Source organism: Oryzias latipes, chromosome 14 (assembly GCF_053564925.1).
Source record: "Oryzias latipes strain Hd-rR chromosome 14, Olatipes_Hd-rR_3.1".
NCBI classification, from domain to species: Eukaryota; Metazoa; Chordata; class Actinopteri; order Beloniformes; family Adrianichthyidae; genus Oryzias; species Oryzias latipes.
The window spans coordinates 29085999-29106878 of NC_136250.1; the positions used below are offsets into that span (position 1 = coordinate 29085999).

The 20880-nt window shown below is 42.1% G+C and overlaps 3 protein-coding genes across 7 annotated transcripts in view; 1 reads left to right on the forward strand and 2 right to left on the reverse strand.

Annotated features, from left to right (window-relative positions):
• On the reverse strand, positions 1–16673 carry tmem248 (transmembrane protein 248). Of its 5 annotated transcripts, none has more exons than XM_078930854.1 (7): positions 16537–16673; positions 12239–12397; positions 11646–11934; positions 7093–7243; positions 6677–6860; positions 5546–5689; positions 1–2316 (listed from the first exon to the last, which is right to left on the reverse strand). In XM_078930854.1, the coding sequence occupies exons 1-7, from the start codon at positions 16540–16542 to the stop codon at positions 2296–2298; spliced, it is 954 nt and encodes a 317-aa protein (XP_078786980.1). In that variant the 5' UTR covers positions 16543–16673; the 3' UTR covers positions 1–2295. The 5 variants fall into 5 exon arrangements, with proteins under 5 accessions (XP_078786980.1, XP_078786978.1, XP_011482264.1 ...); XM_078930852.1 differs by having other exon boundaries at positions 5508–5689; XM_011483962.2 differs by lacking the exon at positions 16537–16673 and adding an exon at positions 14403–14914.
• Positions 15500–20880, forward strand: part of lig3 (ligase III, DNA, ATP-dependent) — a 12476-nt gene continuing 7095 nt past the window's right edge. Inside the window, exons 1-7 of the mRNA XM_004076805.5 lie at positions 15500–15786; positions 16491–17066; positions 18331–18459; positions 18910–19125; positions 19192–19343; positions 20401–20567; positions 20779–20856. Coding sequence (XP_004076853.1) covers positions 16517–17066; positions 18331–18459; positions 18910–19125; positions 19192–19343; positions 20401–20567; positions 20779–20856 — 1292 coding nt within the window. The 5' untranslated portion in view covers positions 15500–15786; positions 16491–16516. The remainder of the gene's footprint in view (positions 15787–16490; positions 17067–18330; positions 18460–18909; positions 19126–19191; positions 19344–20400; positions 20568–20778; positions 20857–20880) is intronic.
• The window catches only part of rad51d (RAD51 paralog D), a 26238-nt gene continuing 25852 nt past the window's right edge, over positions 20495–20880 (reverse strand). The window contains exon 13 of the transcript XR_013647483.1: positions 20495–20794. The gene's annotated coding sequence lies outside the window, so the exon portion shown is untranslated. The remainder of the gene's footprint in view (positions 20795–20880) is intronic.

A 20880-nucleotide genomic window follows, 5' to 3' on the forward strand; every position in this document is an offset into this window, starting at 1 on the left:
TCAAACTTTTAAAGACAGTTTATTTAAACTCGATTCATTTACAGCAGTTCCACTGGAGGGGAAGAGTTTCAAAGACGTCTGAGCCACATCAAAACCTAGGGTCCTACCTACGGTATGTACAGGGAGAAGGATGCAGCTGGACAGTGCAGAAGGCACAGAAGTGGCTTTATAATCGCCTGCAAGCGCCGCTAACATGACCGGGAGAACTGATGCGTCAGCTTTACACTAGAGGCGTCTCAGCGGGATATGGTTCCACTGCCGCCCTCACTGGGGGGGGGGCTGGTTCCTCTTAATGATGAAATGCCGGCTGTCTTCATATCTGTTAGCATTAAGACTCAAACAGTGTGAAGCTGGGTTGTGTTAAGGCCATCAGCAGTTCAAGAAATGCGACTCTATACAAAGATTAGGGGGCAGGGTCGACGTGGGCTTTACGTTTGGCAAAAAAAAACAAAAGACATGCGAAGTTCACATCTTTAAATACCCACATCCGCCTCTCGCACACTTTTCCCATAGTCCAGCCGGGACCACGCGTGATGGAGATGAAGACGACAGCAGATCCGTGCTCCGACACCACCAGCAGTACAATTAGGAAGACTTAGCTGCGTTCAGTGAGGCAAACTAACCAAGTCACAGCTTCAAGATCATCCACACAAAAGGAAATGCAATGTTTCAAACAGCAGGTGTGAAAAAAAACACTCCCTCAAAAAAGAAAAAACAATTCAAGTAAAGCCTTTCAAAAAAAGAAAGAAAAATGCTGCTTATAAAAATACATTCAACAAGTGCATTAAATATGGAACCAACACAAGTGCGGAAAAAAGAAAAAAGGGACGGCTGAGGCGTAATCTCAGCGTCTGGTTTTCCTCCAATCAGACTGAAGGAAGCTTTGGGCTTTTCACAGATTCACAAACCGCCACCAGCGTTACAAATTCCAGCTTGAACTCAACGTTTGCCTTCAAAATAAATCACTAGGAACAAAGTGATTGGAGTATTTTTGCTTTGTCCGGGGCGACGGAACAGACCGCTGCCCAAAAGTCATGACTAAACGCCCATTTTTAACTTTTGAAGCTCGTCTTTAATTCTTGAACGGCGCCACCTTGAATCAAATTCACTGGCATAAGAGTCTCTGCGCTTTTGTAAAGTCATTCAGGGGACCCCGCCCACCACCGGTCGTCCCATCAGCTGCTGCCAGAGGCGAGTGCATTCATGGTATTTATTGCTATCATGTCACAGATGAACGATGCGTGACGGCATGAATGTTGCCTGCAAAGGTGAAACAAGAGACATAAGAAGCGTTCCTATGAATCTGTCGCCTTTCTGGAGGAGAAAGTTCAAACATTGAAAACTTTTTTGGGGCTGTAGAGGTAGCTGCAGGAACTCTATCCTCACTCAAATACGATCGTCAGATTATGTTTGAAGCTTCGGAGCAGATATGCAGTTAAAGGGATTAGAGTGTTAACTGCAGTTTGCACTTTATGCCACTAGGTGGAGCTGCATCCCCCTTTTTTTTATTTAACAGTTGCCTGTTGATGAATTGAAACCAACCACGGACTCATCTCGATGAAAGGAGAACGGAGGCGTTTGATGGAAAACCAGACGGCGAGGAAATCCGCCACAGGTAAGGCAACAGAAATTCTTCTGGACAAAACGGCGCTCAAACATGAAAGAAAGACCGGAGTGAGGGAGCCATTGATGGAGGGGGGGGGAGAAAAAAAAACTAAAATAAAAGAGTGCTAATTTCAACACAAACTTCAGGGAGACCCTCTGCAGCTCACAACTGTCCAGAAAAGGAAATGGTTTAGCCTGTGGGACGGACGGCGAGGCGCCGGGACTCGCCGAGTGTTGTCCCGTAATACTTCATGATCCACACCTTCAGCGTTCTGCTCCCAATCATCTCGTGCCCTCAGGTGTGGTGCGAGCTCGATCGAGCGGCTAAATAAATAAAAGGCGAGAGCTTTACTTCATCGTTTGCAGCTGCGTTTTCAGCAGAGACGGATCAGAAGGGCGTTTTCCCGCCTTCCGCTTTGTTTTTCATACTGCACGGCCTGCCATGGCACACGGGGCAAACACGTGGGCAAAAGGAAAAAGGGTTTGCACAGGAGTTCCTACAAATATTTACACCACGGATACAGGCACTTGTTTATCTTTGGTTGGAGAAACCCAACATTGCGAGAGCAATGCGTTCACAGAGCTCATGTGTCCTTTATTGTGTTCCCAAGGCAGCTGGGATGTACGCTCAGGCTCCTTCCGTTCGTCTGTCCGTGCTGCAGGTAACACCTGGCAGAGCTCGCCGCCTTGTTATTCCTCTGACAAAGCAACCTGCAACACAAGAGGGGGATTTCAGGGCAGATCACACAGATCACCGGGGTGAAATCCAACCTGCCACTCACAGCGCTGGATTCACCGCTCAGGTTCCCGCCCACAGGCACTTTCAGTTTTCTCAAGGATTTTAGAAATCCAGAGTTTATTAGAGAAAAAACAAAAGGAGCTGAAAGGTGATCACAGTGTTCCGTTAAAAACAAACAAACAGGTGTTTTGGATTAAACATCAGATTTTTGCAATAAAAAAATATACTTCGCTTATTTGTATTTAATTAATCATAATGATTTTTGATGGTTTATTTATTCTCTTGTTGGATTTTCTAATCTGTTACCTGAACATATAAAAACTGAATGTATTTAAAGACCACCTCCAATGAAAAGGTTGTTTCTAGTGTTTTTCGCATCTTATTGTAGCATTTTTCTCTTGATGGATAACTCGTATAAAGAAATTAAGATCAAGAGTTTTTCGTTCTTCAGAAAGTGATGGATGGCGATCAGATAAAAGCCGCCGTTGTGACGCAGCAGCTGCCATGGGCTCCGCTCATTCTGACACATGGATCCTTGAACGTCTCTGTTTTCCTCGTCTGAGCTGGAATCTGGATCAGAACTGGACGGATGGATGGCTCCCATTTTGGTCCCCCCTTTAATCTTAGCTTGGGCTTGTAAGGCAGACGGGCCGGCGCGCTCATATCCGTCTGAGCTAATATGGTGAACCGGAGGAGTCACATGACTATGGGAATACGTGAAACCACGAATAAGCGGGGCAACACTGTAATCAAGGTTTTACAATAGAAACATACGATTGTTGGAGTGGGACTTTTAATCCTGTCGTCTTTGTGATAAAGTGATGTTTTGAACTAACATGTATCCAAAAACCAGAGTAATTCGGAGCTTGCAGCACCCTGATGACACTCAGAGACATCCAGTCTGTGTCTGCGGTCAGCGTTTCACCCATCCAGTCAGGGCTAAAATACGTTTTCTCTCATGTGGTACAAAGTCAGCAAATCTATAAATTCAACAATGATTGTGTTGGTTACCGTATTTTCCGGACTATAAGTCACCCTTTTTTTCATGGTTTGGCAAGGGGTGCGACTTATACTCCGCAGCGACTTATATTAGAAATAAATTGAAATAAATACATTGTTAACCCTCCTGTTATGTTCATTTGTGAGGAACAGAGATGATGTTCCTGGGTCAATTTGATGTTTGAGGTATGTTAAGTGTTAAGAGTTTGTTAAGTGACTCAGAGAATCAGCATTCTTTTTTACAGTAAGATCTTGAAGGCTAACAACATAATATTCTATTTTCCAATGATTTCATAGATTCAGAAATGCAATAAAAATGACAACTGTTTCTACAAATACAGGATGAAAACAAAGTATTAGTTGGCCAATGATGCTTCATGAAAGGAATAAATAAATAAATATGAGAAAGAATTACTGTGAAATTATGAGATAAACAGTCTGTTATGATTGTGTCATGTGAGGTTGTGGAACTTATTAGTTCTTGGTCTCAGATTTTGTCAAATAAATTTCCCGTCAAAATGCGACTTATAGTCCAGTGCGACTTATCTGTGTTTTTTTCTACTTTATAATGCATTTTTGGGCTGGTGCGACTTATACTCCGGTGCGACTTATAGTCTGGAAAATACGGTAAATGTGGGCATTCATCCTGCTGTAGACATTCCTCTAGTGATGACTCACTAGAGGAATGTCTACTCCATGGTGTCAGGAATTGCTTTTTTAAACACAATTAGACGTTCTCCACAACACATCATCACAACAACAGTAATCAGGAGGACAAAACATTTGCAGTGAACTGAGAAAAGGCGGGAAAGTTTGAGGTGCTTTGGAGCTAAGAGAGCTGCAGCGTCGAGTCCAGTTAGAGCAGAAGGTTTGTGCTTTCTACATGATCCTGTTCCACAGCAGGACCATCTACCAGGTCAAACAGGTGGTTTTTGTGAAGCAGCAGGTTAAAGACGTCTGCCTCGATACGAGCTTTAAACCAGCAGCTTCACCAGGGACGGGTACCAAAACTGCTGCAGGTAGTGACGTGACCATCCTGTGGTACCGTGGAAAAATGCTGATTTTTGGTACTTTATTTCTGACATGTCAGTCAGATCAGGATCAGCTTTATGTAAATGAAAAAACAGATTGTAAATCTGAAAGAAATATTGAAAATATGGAAAATATAACCATAAAATTAAGGAAAAAAAGCTTTTTAATTTGAAGAAATACTGAAAACTACACAAAACAGCAGTTCTAAATAATTTTTATGTAAAGTTTTAGGTTTATAGTTTATTTTTTTTATTTAAGTTTTCCGTATTTCTTCAAATTTAAAATATATTTATATATAGTTTTCAAGTCTACATGTTTTTTTCCCAAATTTCAAAGTTTAAATTGTGTACTTTTGAGTTTTAAACCGTTTTTTTTCTTATTCAATTGAAGCTAATCCTGATTTGACCCTATTCACATGTCAATCACTTGTATTCTCCTCATTTCTAGCCAATCATTTGACCTTTTCAATGATTGTGGGCGGGGTCATATAATAATGGGACAGTGACAGTTGCTGGAGCTTCAGTCAAAATGCTGAAGGTGAAGTGACTGAAATGTAACTTGTACGATGTTATCTAAATAAAAAATTTAAAAAAAGGCCGTCGTCATGGCGATGAGCTGTGAAGTACGAGTTTACTTACTGGTGTGTGAAGGCAGCTGCACAGCAAACCGTCATTAAGGAAATTAAACACCAGAGGCACATTCAAACGCTCTGCGTCGCCACACCTGAATGTTTCTGGAAAAACCACCCGTTTTCAAATTTGAAACGCCGCCACGAGCGCCGTTCAGGCGCCAGCAACTGATAGAATCCAAAAGGTACCCATCTCTGTGCTTCAAAGCTCTCCAATTGTATTAAATTTGTGCATTTTCTGAAGCTCAGCTCTATGAACAGACCTGTTGAGCTGCAAACACATTTTAAAACTATTGTTGATCAATTTTTATTCCACAAAGAAAAGAAAAACGTCTTTCAGTCCACGTTCAAAAAGCTTCAAAGCAGCCTCCAAGCATCCCACAGAGTAGAGACGGACCCACTCCCTGCCCAACACATAAGAAGCAGCAGAAGCAGGGAAGAAGCAGCGTGATTGGACAGAGTCTTAGACCAATCACAGGTCGGGGAGTGTTCGTCTGTATCTACCTGCGGAGGTCACCTAGCTCTGCTGGGGACTCATGTACCTTCTCGGGGCAGAAATCGGGGTTGGTCGATCGCACCTTGCCAGGCCGTCCCTTAATGACTGCATAGCAGAACATGGTGATGACCATGACAAACAGGAAGTAGCTGGTGTGCATCAGGTGGAGGTTGATGAGGGAGCGGTCGTCCTGGAAAAGACGCACACGGCTGAAGATACAGATTTGGACGACTTCTGACAACTTACAGATGGAGGACAGCTTCAAGGAAGATGCGGTCCAGATGTCCACCACCGTGAACATCCGCTTTTCCCAGCCAAGTTTCTGTTATTTTGAGAACTTAACTTAAAAAAAACAACAGAAAATGTGTTTTACTGGCATTCTGCCTGATCATAACCCTCAACTCCCTGAAGTCTGATCTCAAATAATAAATGTACCATTTAAAGAGAAGCACATTAAATAGAGTATCTTTGGCTCAGATTACAGTGAACTGACTTTAGGTTAATATTGTTACCATTCAATCATCCGAGTTTGTGTGGGAGCTGCAGACCCAGCAGATCTTTTCAAACCGTTTCCAGGCTTTTTGAAGGGATTATTGTTATCTAGGAGCAGCTGACGGCCGCCAGCGCGACACTCGGTCACTCTGGAAATGCTGCCTAATCACTGTTTATGTTGGATTAGGGTTCAATATCATCCTAAAGGAGGGAAAAACTTTATTTCAGGTAAAAATTTCACTATAGAGCCAGTGGTGGGGTAAAAAAGTAATTTATTACTTTACTTTAGTGACGCCAAATTTTCCCAATTTGTCACAAAATGGTTTCCAAGCCGTAAATCCTGTGGGCATCCCATAATAATTTCAAAACTTCCTTTGGATATCCCGACACGTGTGTTTTGGTTTCGTTAGTGAATTTAGAAATATTTTTTGGATCCAAGAGATTTTGGCCGCGTTTTTTTTCCTTGCCAATTTTCAGTTCATGTTGCCTCAAAATTCATTTTCATCCGGTATATTTTGGAGAGTTTTTGAGAATGTGGTGGGGGGGACATTTTTACTCAACGTGTGAAAACATTCAGTCCAGACCTGCTGCAGGACTGAGTAAACATTTCACATCAGTTAAATTTTTCTTCTTTCACATCAGTTAAAGTGTCGATTCGAAAGAACAAAAAAAGACGACGACTCACATCAGGAACAATGACGGTGAGTTTGGGGTTAAGAGCGTGGTACACTTTGCCAATTGCTCCTTTGTAACACCAGAAGGGGTTGTATTCCTGACTGTATTTGGTGTCAGAGTCTCGGACTGTGGTGAACAGCTTGTACCAGGAAGTGGCGTTGGTGTACGTCTCCGGTACGCAGTGTGGCGGCTGCCTGCAAAGGAAAAAAAAACAAAAAAAACAATCATTTAGCAAAATGTGTGCATGGTCAAGGAGTTAATGTTGTGGTTTGTTTCAGCCTGGATTTTCCATTTATGTCATTGGAAACCTAGCAGGAGTCGTTTGTTCCTTTAACACAGCATAGTTTCATATGAAGTACTGATCCAAAACTGGAGCGTGATGGGAACTGAGCGCGCTCAGGAGTCGGGGGAAGCGTTCCAACTCACACTGTGACTGGGAAGATATTGCTGGTGGCGGTGATGGTCATGCAGGTGCTGAACACCACCTGCTCACAGTGACCGTGCAGCACGCACTCGTCCGAGCTCCAGGACACCGGCAGCGTGAACGTGATGTTGATTTCTTCGTGGGCTTCTCGGCCTGCACACAGACACACAAAGACAAAGAATATCACATTTGGGTCTCTCACACAAAAAAGTAGAGGAAATCACAGAGCTGATCTAAATAAACTCATTGAAGTACGGTACTTCCTTGATCATGGATGACAGGCTGACCTTAAGGAGCAGCAGACACTTCAAGCGTGTTTGCTAACGCTTCTAAAACTCTGACTTTCTAAAATGGGAAATCAAACTCCAAGTCCTGCTGGCTCCGCCCACTGAGACACTTCAGTCGACTCGGCAGGCGTCCATTTCCTTAATTTCTCCATCAGCGTCAAATGAAGTGAATGTAAAGCGACAGGCGTTTAACGGGACAGATGGAGGAGTCCCTTTAACACTTTCAAGGATTTCTTGATCTCACGGATCACAAACATCACAGAAACCGTTTGGATTCATCTGGATGGAACAGCCGCCGCAGGTCGACCCAAAAAACCTGCACGGCTGTTTCAAACAGCTGTAGATGTCAGCAGCGACAGAATGCAGCCTATAAAAATACAGAAGGAAAAGTGACCCCTTAGAAACAAACAAGTGGAGCGTTTTAGGTTTGTTTTTTCCTTTCTAAATTCTGTGTCTAAATTCCCACCCTAACCCCTAACTACTAAAAAACTACATAGTTAAAATCTAATTAATTTGAGCGTATTGCATCAATCATTTATCAGTCCACCATCTTCTGAAGATAAAAAACATTGATGGTCAACTAAAAAATACATTTAAATACATTTTTTTGGGGAAAAATTGCTCCGACGCATCTAGTGAGCATCAATGCACACTGGTTTTCGCAAGGACTTCTGGGAAATTTTTAGGGCACTCGGTTTTGGAATTGTAGATTCAGACAGCACTAGAAAATGGCGAAAGCACTATATAGAGCACTATGTAGTGAATAGTGAAGGAATTCAGACAAGAGTCAACAGTTTGTGCTTCGGCTTCTATCGTGACTTCCTGCTAAATAAATGTAAAAGATAACCAAGCATGAGCTCACAAGGTTTATTCCAATGGAGATCCAAAAGGGTCACATTTTACACTTCACCACATTTATCTTGTCAACTCTTCTAATTTGGTGTTAAAGTGAGAGATGACAATACACATGTTCGATTTTCCTTAAGTTTTTGCAAACTTTCCTTTGATGACTAAACCGACAAATAATGTATGTCTTCCGTTTTTTCTATAGATGAGAGGCTTTAAAATGATAAAACTTCAATTCATTCAAACCATCAGAATCTAAAAAAATGTGATAAAAACAAAAGACGATTAAAAAGGGAAGATCAACAAAATTTCAGTTTGTCCATAAAGACACACATGAAGGCGGTTTAAATCTGTTCAAAATAAAAGCTAAATGAACACCATATAGCTTGAATCATCGCGATTCGTTGCACAAAGGGAAAAATACCTAAACATGGAATAAGATAGACTGTTTGGATTCTGAGAAAGTGATGATGCAACCCTGCTTTAGATGCTACAGTGGCACAAACATGAAGAGCATAGTCGGCTCAGAGAGTAACTTTGATCTCAGGACGATCAATTGCTGTGAGTGGACGTTTCCTGATAACATTTAAGGGTCCAAAGTCTTGTTTACCAAAACTATTGTTGAAACTCTTCAAATATGTCCAGCATAAAAAGTGTAAACACTGAAAGAAAAGGTAGAAATAACAGATGGAAGGTCAAAGTGCATTCCATGAAGGTCAGAAAGGTCAGCTGCTTTAGATTCTGAGCACAGTGTTAGGCCTTAGTCCTAATCCTTGCAGTGGGATTGGGGCTGTCTGCAGGTGAAAAAAGGTCAAGCCCGTACGGGACACATGGGGGAGCGGAGGTATCAACACTGTGGAAGTGAAAATGTTTATGCACATTTTTTCTACACGGCGCAGTGAACAATGTCACAACACGTAAGGGTGAGTAAGGGGGACGTAGGTGAAACGCTGGGTGTCGTACAGATTTTTCAGTTTTAAAGCATCTAGATCCTGCAGACTCTACAAGAAGCCTGTTAGCGCTGTTCTCTTGATACGTGCGCTAGGGCTGCACGATGAGGAAAACTCAAATATCAAAACAACCATAAGCATAATTTCCATGTCACTGCAACAACTGAATTCAAATAAGAGTCAACATAACTTAAATGATATTCCACTGACCCTCATCTACATAGGAGGCGAACATCTAACATAAAAGGGCTCCATCCAAATGCATTAATACTTCAAGCTGCCATAAGATTGTTTGAGCACATTTAAGGGAATTGAAGGAAACTGCAAGACACCCTTTAAGCTGCAGCTGCTCTTCTCTATGACCCTCTGCAGGCCGACCAACCCAAAAACCCACGTGAGGGGCAATTCAGACTTTAGTGAATGTGTCTGAACTACGGTGAGGAGGAACTTCTGATGGAAGAACTCAGATTCCAAACCAGGGGGAAATCCTTCCTTCTTTAGAAGAACATCCGCCACTGCACTTTGTTTACTTTAAAAAACTTGATTTTCAGGAAACAAAAAATGCATCGTTGACATTTATTTATGTAAAGAAAAGACAAATCTAATGACAAAATCCAAAATAAGGTCATTTTTTTCTAGGTAAGAACCATAATCTGTCAAACCTCGACAGAAGTGACTCAAATATCTTATTTTCAGCTCGGATACGTCCTTCATCCACTGCTGATGATTTCAGAGTTTGGAACTTGATATCAAACACGTCAATAAAAGGATGAGTTGACCTTTTTCCCTAACGCCAACTCCACCATCTATAGATTGAGAATTGTTTACAGTGTAACACAATATTTGCATATTTCTTCACTTTGGTCAAACCTTTATGGAGCCTTTGAATTCCGTAACAAAAGGTTAGCTTTGTTGGTGCCTTCTATTGTTAATAGAAAATCAAACAATCACTTCAAGAACGACTAAAATTCCACCGAAACTGTCAACACTGATTTACAAAAGTCAGGGGGAAACAGAGAAGAGGAGAAATATAAAGGATCCCCCCCCCCCCCCTTGCTGTATTTAGGCTTGTTTCAATAATGCAACGGTTTATTAGAGACAAGTGTCCTCATGAGAACAGAAGGCAGAAACAACAGGCTGTCCAACAGATTCAAACATGAGCTCAATGTTCAGAAGAACGTTTTTTCTGGGAAAACAGATCTAAACTTATGGGGAAGAAGAAGAAGAAAAAAAGGGCTTGTTATCTGTATCACTCCTAATATGGAAAAAAAAAAACGTCCTCTATAAATGAGAGTGCTGCTTGGATCAAACATGCTGGAGGTCAGCAAAAGCATGACTCTTGGAAACAACACTGCAGGAGCAGATGACGGGCGCCACAGCCGCTCAGCCTCGCTTCAAGATAAAACCAGGACTGTGGAAAAAGACTAAACGTTTTGGTGGAAAGACACGAAAACTTCTGTCAAACCAAAGAAATGGAGGCTGAAAACTGAACCCATGCTAATGCCAGCAGAAATGTTTTTAAAATGTGATCTTACAGACGATATGGAGTTTTTGTTAATGTCAGCTGAATGACAGCAGAAAACATGATGAATATTTCTCAACATGGCTTAAAGTCCCACTCTGAGCATCTGTTGATCTATTTTTAACACGTTTAAAGTGGTCTTTTAAATACGATGATGCAATGTTGGCCAAAATTAAAGTCGTTTTCTAGGACATAGTTTCTGCAGAGCGGCTGGGGTTCATCAGAAATTCATCTCTGAGTTGTGGGCGAGACGGTTGGCGTGGAGCAAAGGCGCCCCCCCTTACCCTCACCCACAGCTGAGCTATTTTATCACATGCTCTCCCGCTAGCTTACAGCCCCTCAGACCCCCCATCCAACAAAAACGGCTGCAATATCGCAGCTCTCCAGTTTTTAACCAGATTCCAGCTCAGACGAGGAAATCAAAACCTTTCATGGATCCATTTGTCTGCAGGTGGATGCATCAGAATGGGGCGGAGCAGAACACTTGTGGCCCCGCCCAGCATGTGTTCTCCGAGTTCAACCTACCTGGCTAAACTTTCATGAACGTAGCATGAGGAGGACACGTCAAAGGCTACTTTTACCGACTAAAGCACAGATGCTTAGGAAAGACAAACCAAACTTGCCTTTGGAGTCCATACTGTGTGTGTGTCAGTGTGTGCGCATGCGTGTAACATGAGACATAAATAAGCAACACGATGTGCTCGAAAGCTCATGGAATCCCATTTTCTTTTCACTCGGCCCTCTAAAGCTTTAGGCATTAGACCTACAGGGGAGCCATAAGACTCGTGTTACACAATGCTGCCACTGTTGTTGCTCACTGATTCTTGAGTAAAAAAAAAAAAAAAAAAAAAAAAAAAGTCACAAAGGAGCGAGCCACAGCAAAGCTAAAGGCCCTCCATGGAAGCAATGGATCACATGCAGACATCATCCGGCGGCAGAGCTGGACCCACCTGAAAGGCCCACTTGCTGCCCCAGCACTGTGGCGTACAGATGGGTGATGTTGCGGGAGTAGCCTCCGAACGGGCGCTGGGGGTCCAGCGTGAGAATGATGGGGACCGATATGTTGATGGGGCCGGAGTCCTCCAGCAGAAGGGGGGCCTGGGTGCTGGAGCGAGCCTGGCCGCTGGTCACCACCAGGCTCTCCGGCGTCGTGGACTCATTCAGGCCGTGCTTTATCGTCTCGTTCTCCGAGACGCAGAAGTCCAACTCGTTGTAGCGCAGCAGGAAGGTGTTCCAGTCCTGAGAGAGGGAAAGACAGGCCGAGGGGCACAACCCCCCCCATGAATTAATGTCAGCGTTTCTTCTGTTTTCTCTCCCTACCTGCACCATATTTACGCTCAGCTTCACTGTTTGTCATAGCTGTGTTTTATTTGCATGCACTTCCTGTTTAGTCCGACATGCAAAAAGGCGTATTTACATGCTGCCGATCTCTATACGTGTCCCGAGTTCACACAGCACCACCCTGACCGGCTTCAATCGCAGCTCAGACCCACCGAAAACGCCGTGAACGTCTCTAAACATCTGTGCTCATTGGCGGACTCACCTCCGTCAGCTCTGGAGACTTGATTTCCTTGATCTTGAAGAAATATCCCAGAGTCAGGAAGGCGATGGCCACTGCACTGACGCTGATCATGAAAATGACCAGCGGCGGGCGGTTGGTGATGTAACCTCTGAGATTCTCTATAGGATTTAACAAGTACACCTGCATGAAGAAAACGTGTCTGTTAGATTCTCTTCATTTCAAACAAAGACTTCTTTATTTCATTCAAGCTCAAAAGACCAGGATGCCATAAGACATTTGATTTAATTACTCAAAAAAGTTGTTTAAATCTGATTTGCTTACATCTACTGCTTTTAATGCTTGAACAAAAACAACAATTGAATTGAAATCCTATATTACAAAAATATCTAGTGAGCAGTCTAATGGTAAACATGGTAGACTGACCTGGTGAATTTTAGTTAATGGTTGTTGAAGCAGGGATGGACTACTAGTTTACTTATTTACTCTTAATTTAACATAAAACCTTAAAACTATAATTACGTTTTATTTTATTCCCATTCATTGACGCAGCCCATTAAAAACAAAACAAAAAGGTTTACAGAAGATATGTTGTTTTAGCTTTGATAAAGAGACTTTGCAGTGCTGTGAAGGTCAAAAGGAAGTTAACCGGCATTTATTTGAGATTAAGATAACGGGTGGGCGGGGCTACGTCAATGAGAAGTCATATAGTAGTTTCATTGTGACATTGTGAGGACCTGGGGGTTTAAGAGTCAGGTTATCCAGTAATAAAGCTCCTCAGCCTTCCTGGTGGTTTTCCATTCCTTCCTTCTATATTCGTCCGTCACCAACAGCAGCAGAAACTTCCACAACATTTGAGTCGTTCTAAATTACTTCAAACTAATAGTAACAGTGCAGACGCCTCACTAACCCATAGGACAGGATAAGAGTAACGGTAAAAAAAGAAAAATCGTATAACTAACTATTTATGTCCAGAAGGAACTTTTTAATGTATCCAAAGAGAGATTCAAACTTTAAAAAGGACCCTAAATGTACTATTTTGTTACTAGACACTATAAGTCTATAAAAAGTCACGAATGTTTTGTAAATTGGAGTGGAAATAATCCAAACCAGTGGTTTTTTTAAGCTTTTTTGATGATGCAAGTTTGTTTGTTTCAATAAATCTCAGAATGAATTATAAAAAGTGTTTTAGGAATTCCATTGTTTACATGTTACAGTTTTATGAATACAGATTGCTGCAACGTGTAAATAAATCTGACAGATGAGGAAGAGATAAATGAAGGATTGTGACTAAATGTTGTGATGTTCTATTTTATCTCAATTATTTAGTACATGTTTGCATATGTGTTTACATGTATGTGTGCTTTTTCAACGTTTTTAAATTACCTGAAGGAGACTACAGACAAAAACTAGCCTTTGGCTAATTCTACCTTTTTAAAAATCTTGTGTAATCATCTGTTTTTTAGATTGCACTTTTAAATAGATGGGGGGTGGGGGGGTGGTAATGTTTATGATGTTGAACCTATTGATAACTTAAATGAGGATATCAAATGTTTATTTTTTCTTTAGATTTTACTTATTCTGCAAACCCAAAATAAAACCACAAACTCGCTTCAAAGGTTTTCGCTTTTAGCAGAAGTTAAACAAATAATGTACACAAACACACTGCATGATGGTTGACAGTACACATAAAAAAGCACAGTTGTGAGGTTGTGATAACATGCCGGACATGAAGGACAAGGTGACAAACACTCAAGATAAACAAAAGCAACGCGGACTCGTCCAAACAGATATTTGCAGAGAAAACCCCAAGCTTCAGGTATTTTTCCAGCCACGTTTATTTTCCACGCCTACAAGTTATTTATGATAAATACATATTGAGTTATGTTTACCTGTAAGCACGTATGGCTGGACAACAATCCCAACAAAAAAGCGACTTAAACTTAACTGTCGTTAGAACAGATTATAATTTGCGAACACAAAAACGGTTAAAGATAGAATAAATTAAAAAACAAACAGCTTTCGTTATGAAATATTGCTAAACGTAACCACCTAATATTAGCTGTCAACCTAATTTAGACGTCAAGCTAACCGCTTGACAACGACGTCTCAGAGACGTGACGTATTTCGCGTGACACTTAATTTTAATAGAAAGAGGCGGATAAATATTTAAAAAATGAAGTTTTACCATTTTTTCTCCCGTTGGAGGCAAGAAAGATGCGAGCTGGGCGGTGCGTCGCGGGCCACAACAAGCCTGCAACCTCACGAACAAGTTAGCGTCCAAGCTAGCTTGATGCTAAAATCCAAGCTAGTTGTTCTTCCTGAATACAACGCAGAAACACAAACGTCTGTGTTCGAAGGGGAAACTCAGACAGTCGACATGCGGACAGTCGCCGCGTCCCATTCTTCTCCTTTACGTTCCTTGAAGGTTAAAAGAGAAAAGTATCCACCGCTGAGTCTGGAATAGCGTCAAACAAAATATATGGGTCCTCCCTACGAGGTAAACTGCGCGTGCCCGCACTGCGTAGTGACAGCGCCGCGGTATTTACGTACGAGATGGGTCCGGAAACCCGCCGCCGCGCGCGCATCTCGTGTCATAGAACGCAATTTACGTAGCTTTCATGAGGAGGCCACTGTTTCCACGTTTATTCTGTTTTGTTTGTTGTCATGCTATTTTTTTTTAGATTTGGTATATCTAATAAATAATATAATAATTTAAATCATAATATAGTTTTTACCGACTGAAAGCTTAATTTCTTTCTTTTCTTTAACGTGAGGACACAAAAAAGTAGCCTCTTAGTAACACATCTTTTCATTGGTATTAAATCGTATGCCGTTGATACAAAACAAAATAATAAAAAAAATCCAAACCAATGCAATACAATACAATATAGAAATATTGATTTCACTTCTCTCACTCTCAACCAATCAAACTTTAACAAACTTCACATGTAATAAATTCAGAGTGCAAACATGTCTTTTTATATTTAATAGTCATTATGAAGACATAAATTTATTTCACATGTGAATTTCTTTATGGTCTTCTCGTATTTATTTTTCAATCACTTTATGACAAAATCTTGGGAAAGATCTGACATCTGTATTCAATCTTTTTTGGAGCGTTTTTTAAGTGCTGTAAATCAGCCAACAGCTAATGTAATGTCTAATGTGACAACTTCAGTATTTTCACTAACCTTTTATGGAGAAAAATTAGACTGTGAAAAACGATAGAACTGTGTAGCGACTGTGATGACGGCGTGTAGACGCACGGGGGCGGTGATGAGCGGGAACGGATGTCGAAATAAGCCCAGAAGAAGAATGTCATTGTGTGGACTGTTGCCTGCTGTCCACGCTGTTAACCCTTTTTCCTTTTGCGTAATACTCACATTTGGAAAAGTATATAAACAAACCAAACATATTTAAATGGAGTTGTCGCTTTGTCCCGCCAAACCGTAGGTTTACGAAGCACGAGCGTCTAGCCTGACGTTTGTGAAGAAGCCGCTTGTTGTTGCTAAACAATCGAGGCAGAGCCGAAACTCTTAAGAAAACAGCGCTTTAGCGCCGCTTACGAGGTAAAGTCTCAATTTGTGACATAAAATCTTTTTTTATGTTTCGTCCTTTTCTGGTAGATTTCAGTGCAGTTTTATTTTACCCGAGTGTTATTTGAAAAGTAAACAGAGCTAAAGCTAGCAGCACTTGACCGAATCGTTTGTTAGCTTTCAACCCAAAATTAATTCATTTTTTTTATTAATTATTAAGCACTATTTTCTTTTGGGATTACTAAAGAAAATTTTTAAAATATGTACCCTTGAAAAACTGAATTTGCTTATGCTTTATTTATCATTTAACCAAAAAATCAGGAAAAGTAAGAATCAAGTCATTACACTTTATTAACCTTCAATTGATTTAAAAAAACTTTCTGTAAACCGAAATGTTGGAATAATATCTTTGATGGAAATAAATAAAAGGTTTAAACGTGTTAATTTAGTAGTTTAATGAAAAACATGTTTCTTTAAATCGTCTTTTACATGATATCATCGTAATTTAATTAAGTTATTTAAGGTAATAAGTCATGATAAAGTAAAGTTTCATCTAACCAGTAAAAGGTTTTTTTTTTTTTTTGCTTATTGTTTGATAAACTCAAAAATCAAATTAACGAGTAAACGTAAAAAATTAACTTTTCAAGACATATTAGGTCAAACAAAACCGAATTGTATTTTTTGTGATTTGCTTGTGCATTTTTCTTGAATATAACCGTCGTTTTGTTGTGTTTTAGGTTGCTAACTGCACAGTCAACAATACATGCAGAGACTTCTCCTCACATCCATCCAGAAGACTGTCTGTTTCGGTGGAAAACCTTCTGGCTCCTTTGTTAGACGTCAGCAGCTCTCTACTACGTGCAGAGTCGCCTTTTCCCGTTCTGCTGACCAGCTTCCCTCCAGTTTTTCTGCAAAAAGATTTTCACAGCAAACCTGTCTGTGTCACTCCACCCCCTCCAAACCCAGCCTCCCTCGTTTCTCCGCTTCCTGGCTGTTCCTGCGACGGCGTTTCTCTACTCGACCGGAAATGGCGGATCAGAGGTTCCTCGTGGAGTACGCCAAACGGGGCACGGCGGGCTGCAAGAAGTGCAAGGACAAAATCCAGAAGGGCATCGTGAGGATCGGCAAAATCGTGCCGAACCCCTTTAGCGAGTCTGCCGGGGAGATGAAGGAGTGGTATCACGTGAAGTGCATCTTTGAGAAGCTGGAGAGGGCGAGGGCCACCACCAAGAAGATCGAAGACATCACCGATCTGGAGGGCTGGGAGGAACTGCAGGATGAAGACAAGGAGCTCATTAACAAACACGTCTCAGGTATTCAAAATGACTTTCCAATGAAGAATCTGAATCTCATCAGGACTTCTAACGCTCGCCGGGAGCAGGCGGCTGGTTTAACAAGTCTGATTTACTCGACCGACCAGTAGAAATAACCTTAAGAAACAATGACTGCATGTTTGCTGTTGGCTTTATGTGAGATGGGATGCCGGTACTTTTGGTTTCTTTTGTGGCGTAAGAAAACTTGAGTGTGGCAGAAAAAGCGAGCTGGGATACAGACGGCAGGAAGGCTCGGCGGAAATGGAAAGTTTGTACAAACAAAATAATAGTTGAATATCGTCCAGAAAAAGTAAATGTAGCTGCGTGTCAACTTAAAGTAGCAGAAAGTGCAGTTCAGATTTGAAAAAAGAGAAAACTTTTGAGAGAAAAATAGCTTATTTGTGATACGCTGGGTGATCACAAACTCTCTGCTTCGAGCTCTGAGCAATGGGAGTCCATAACATAACTCTGATGAACTCCTGCCGCTCTGCAGAAACTATGTCCTGGAAAACAACACAGGTTTTGGATTTTGGCAAAAAAAAAAAAATCCTAACTGAAAGGCCGCCTGGAAGGCTTTGAAAGCTCATCAGATGATGATCGGAGCGGGTTTCAGGATGGCTTCTGTCCTGAACTGCTAACCAACATAAGGGCTTGAGAACAGGAGGGATGTTCTTCTGGTTCTGATCCAAACCCTGGCAGCAGCATCCTGCTTATTGAGGAAGACTGTTGCTGTAGTCCAGCCGGCAGGAACCAGCCTCTGGTTTGGCTGAAACTGGGTTCTGAGTCGGTTGTTCTGACACCAAGAACTGTTTTTCCCCCCCAGAGTGAGGCTCTTCTGTTCCTTTCAGTCGTTCCGTCTCGTTTCCAAAAACAATAACTGCTGTGTGTCGGCGCTGAAGGAAACCAGAACCGTAGCTCCTCTGAGCTGCAGACGGTGTGAAGGCCCACAGCGACCGGGAGTCGGCTACCGTCTGACACGTTCTTCATGGGGTTTCTACCATTTCACTTTTCCTTAGGATAAAAAAAAGTAGAAATAGAATAAAACGAATGCAGTGATGTCTTCACAATAGTTAGCAGATAAGGTAAGGAGTGTGTTTTGGACACGGGAGGACAGACCCGTCATACAAGTCTCTCATATCTCAAACTATTAGAAGCAGGACGTCTTTGGGGAAGAAGGCAACCTTTTCCTCTCTGCAGCCAGCACAGAGTTTGCCAGACATCCGGGCCGGCATCTTCTTCTAAAACCTCTTCTGTTCTCTTGCAGACCTGATGGCCAAAGTCAACGCCAGCCCCAAAAAGAAAGTTCAGGCCAAGATGAACCCTACCGGTCAGCTCATGGCTCCTCCCGCTGACCCATCCGTCAACGCTCCACGCAAGTTCTCAGGCTTCACGGGTAAGAGGCCATCCGGATTCTGATCAGCAGAGAGAAGATGGATCCGTTTGTTCAGAGAAAACAACGAAAAAGATCCAGAACTGTATTCTTAACGCTGAAGTGATAAAACAAAGAGTAAAATCTCTAAACATGTGAAAAAGTCCAAACAAGAAGAAGAAAAACTGCTTTCTGCATAAAAAACACGTTAAAACTCTAAGATTTTCCATCAGTCTGAGGTTCAGACAGACTTCTTCTCTTAGTTTACGTGAACTTGTGCTTCTTCTTTAAAAACCCGTGTAAAAAAATAAGAGAGAATTCCTGATAATACATGGATTTAACCTTACGGATAAACATTTGTCCACAGCTGATTTCTGCTTCATTTGGTTCTGTCTGAGGAGATTTCATCATCATGTGGAGGTTTGAAAGTGTTGCTCTGACCATGACTAACGCCGTGACCTCATCTCTCGTCAGCTGCAAAGGCCGGCAGCTCCGGAGCGGTCTCGTTGCCGCCTGCTGCCGCCGCCGCCGGGCAAGGCAGTGCTCTGTCCACCCAGCTGTGCGACCCCAAACACAAGGACTGTCTCTTCCGAGAGTTTCGCAAACTCTGCGCCGTCGTGGCTGAAAACAACAGCTACAACTCCAAGACGCAGATTATTGAGAAGTTTCTGAAGAAGGGGACGGGCGGAGGTCCGTTTTTCCGTTTTTCTTTCCGTAAAGCGAGGCGTGTTTTTAACCTCTAAATGTCTTCGTCAGATCAATTCCACGGAGATCTTTACCTGACGGTGAAACTGCTGCTGCCAGGCGTCGTGAAAAGCGTCTACAACCTCAACGACAAGCAGATTGTGAAACTCTTCAGCCGCATATTCAGATCCAACCAGGAGGAGATGGTTCGAGACCTGGAACAGGTTTGTTCTCCAGCAGTTTTTCCACAGGAAACGGGGATTTTCCAAACCCTTCCAGAGGGATGAAAATGGGCTTTGGCGTTTTTAACATGTTCTTTCTGATGGGGGCGGAAAAATATTACGAAAATTAAGCTTTGCAGAGATTGCCTTGCAGAGTATTTCTCTATTCAAATCGTTGTAAATTAGGTGCAGACGAAAAGAAAGATCTTAAAAATGCTGGGCGGGCCTCAGTAATGGGAAGGGGGGCGGGGTTGGTCTGCATCCAGCAATCCCGCCTACAACTCAGAGGTGAATTACTAATGAACTCCCGCCGCTCTGCAGAAACTATATCCTTGCTTTTGGCTAAAGACAGAGACACTGGGAATGTTGTGAAAACCGATCAAAAGATGATTTTAGCAGGTCAATGTCAATAAATACAGACCTAGACTGTGTCATAAAGATCATCTTGAATAGTCTGACGCTGCCGTTTTATCTTCCTAATCCTAATCCAAGAGGAGCTTTTTATTTAAACATGTTTGGCAAAACCTTCATTAATAGGCGAGTTAACAGAATTTTCATGGAAAACATTCATTCATTTGTCTTCTAAACCCGTTTTGTCTCTTTTGGGGTCACGGGGCTGCCGGGGGGCTATCCCGGCAACGCGTGGGCAAAGGCGGGGGACATCCATAAAAAACCAATATACCAAAAAAAGATCAAGTAAAATAAAACAGAAATTCATTGTTTCTAATCAGAAACCTGAGCTTTTGTATCTTTTTCTGCATTTAAATCCAAAGCGAACTGTTTCCATTTCAATTTCCATCAGGAGTTTAAATAACTCCAGCTTTGGTTCTGGATCCTGATTGATGCCCCATTTTTTTCGACACATACCTGTCGGTGCTGTTTACACCTGAGCTTTAAAGAGTCTGACGACAGGAGCGCTGATGTTTGCATCCAAACCTCTCTGAACTCTGATCTACGTACGTTCAGAGCTCAGAGGACGGTTGAAAGCACCACCAGCTGCTGTGTCACATTTAACAGAAATTATGCTTCAGATGCTTTTTTTTTTTTTACACATTTGAAGGGTGACGTGTCGGAGACGGTCCGGATGTTCTTTGAAGAGAGTAAATCGTTTCCTCCTGCATCCAAGAGCCTGCTCACCATTCAGGAAGTGGATGAATCTTTGACCCGCCTCGCTCAGCTGACGAAGGAGGACGAGCAGCAGAGCGAACTGGAAGCCATCGCCAAAAAGTAAAAGTCTCCTCAGCTTGGTGTTAGACGCCATTGCTGCTGAAGGACGTCCTGATCCAGATCAGGGATCCCGGCCTCCCACCAGAATGTCTGATCTTCATTTATCTTTGAGGACTCTTTTCTTCCACAAAGTTCCTCCTCCGTCTCATCAGAACCTTTGTCCTGAAGGTTTTGTAGTAAATGACCTCAGATGATCTTCTCGTCTTCACAGATGCACCAGCAACGACCTGAAATGCATCATCAGACTGATTAAGCACGACCTGAAAATGAACGCCGGAGCGAAGCACGTGTAAGTCAGTCCACGCCGCGCCGC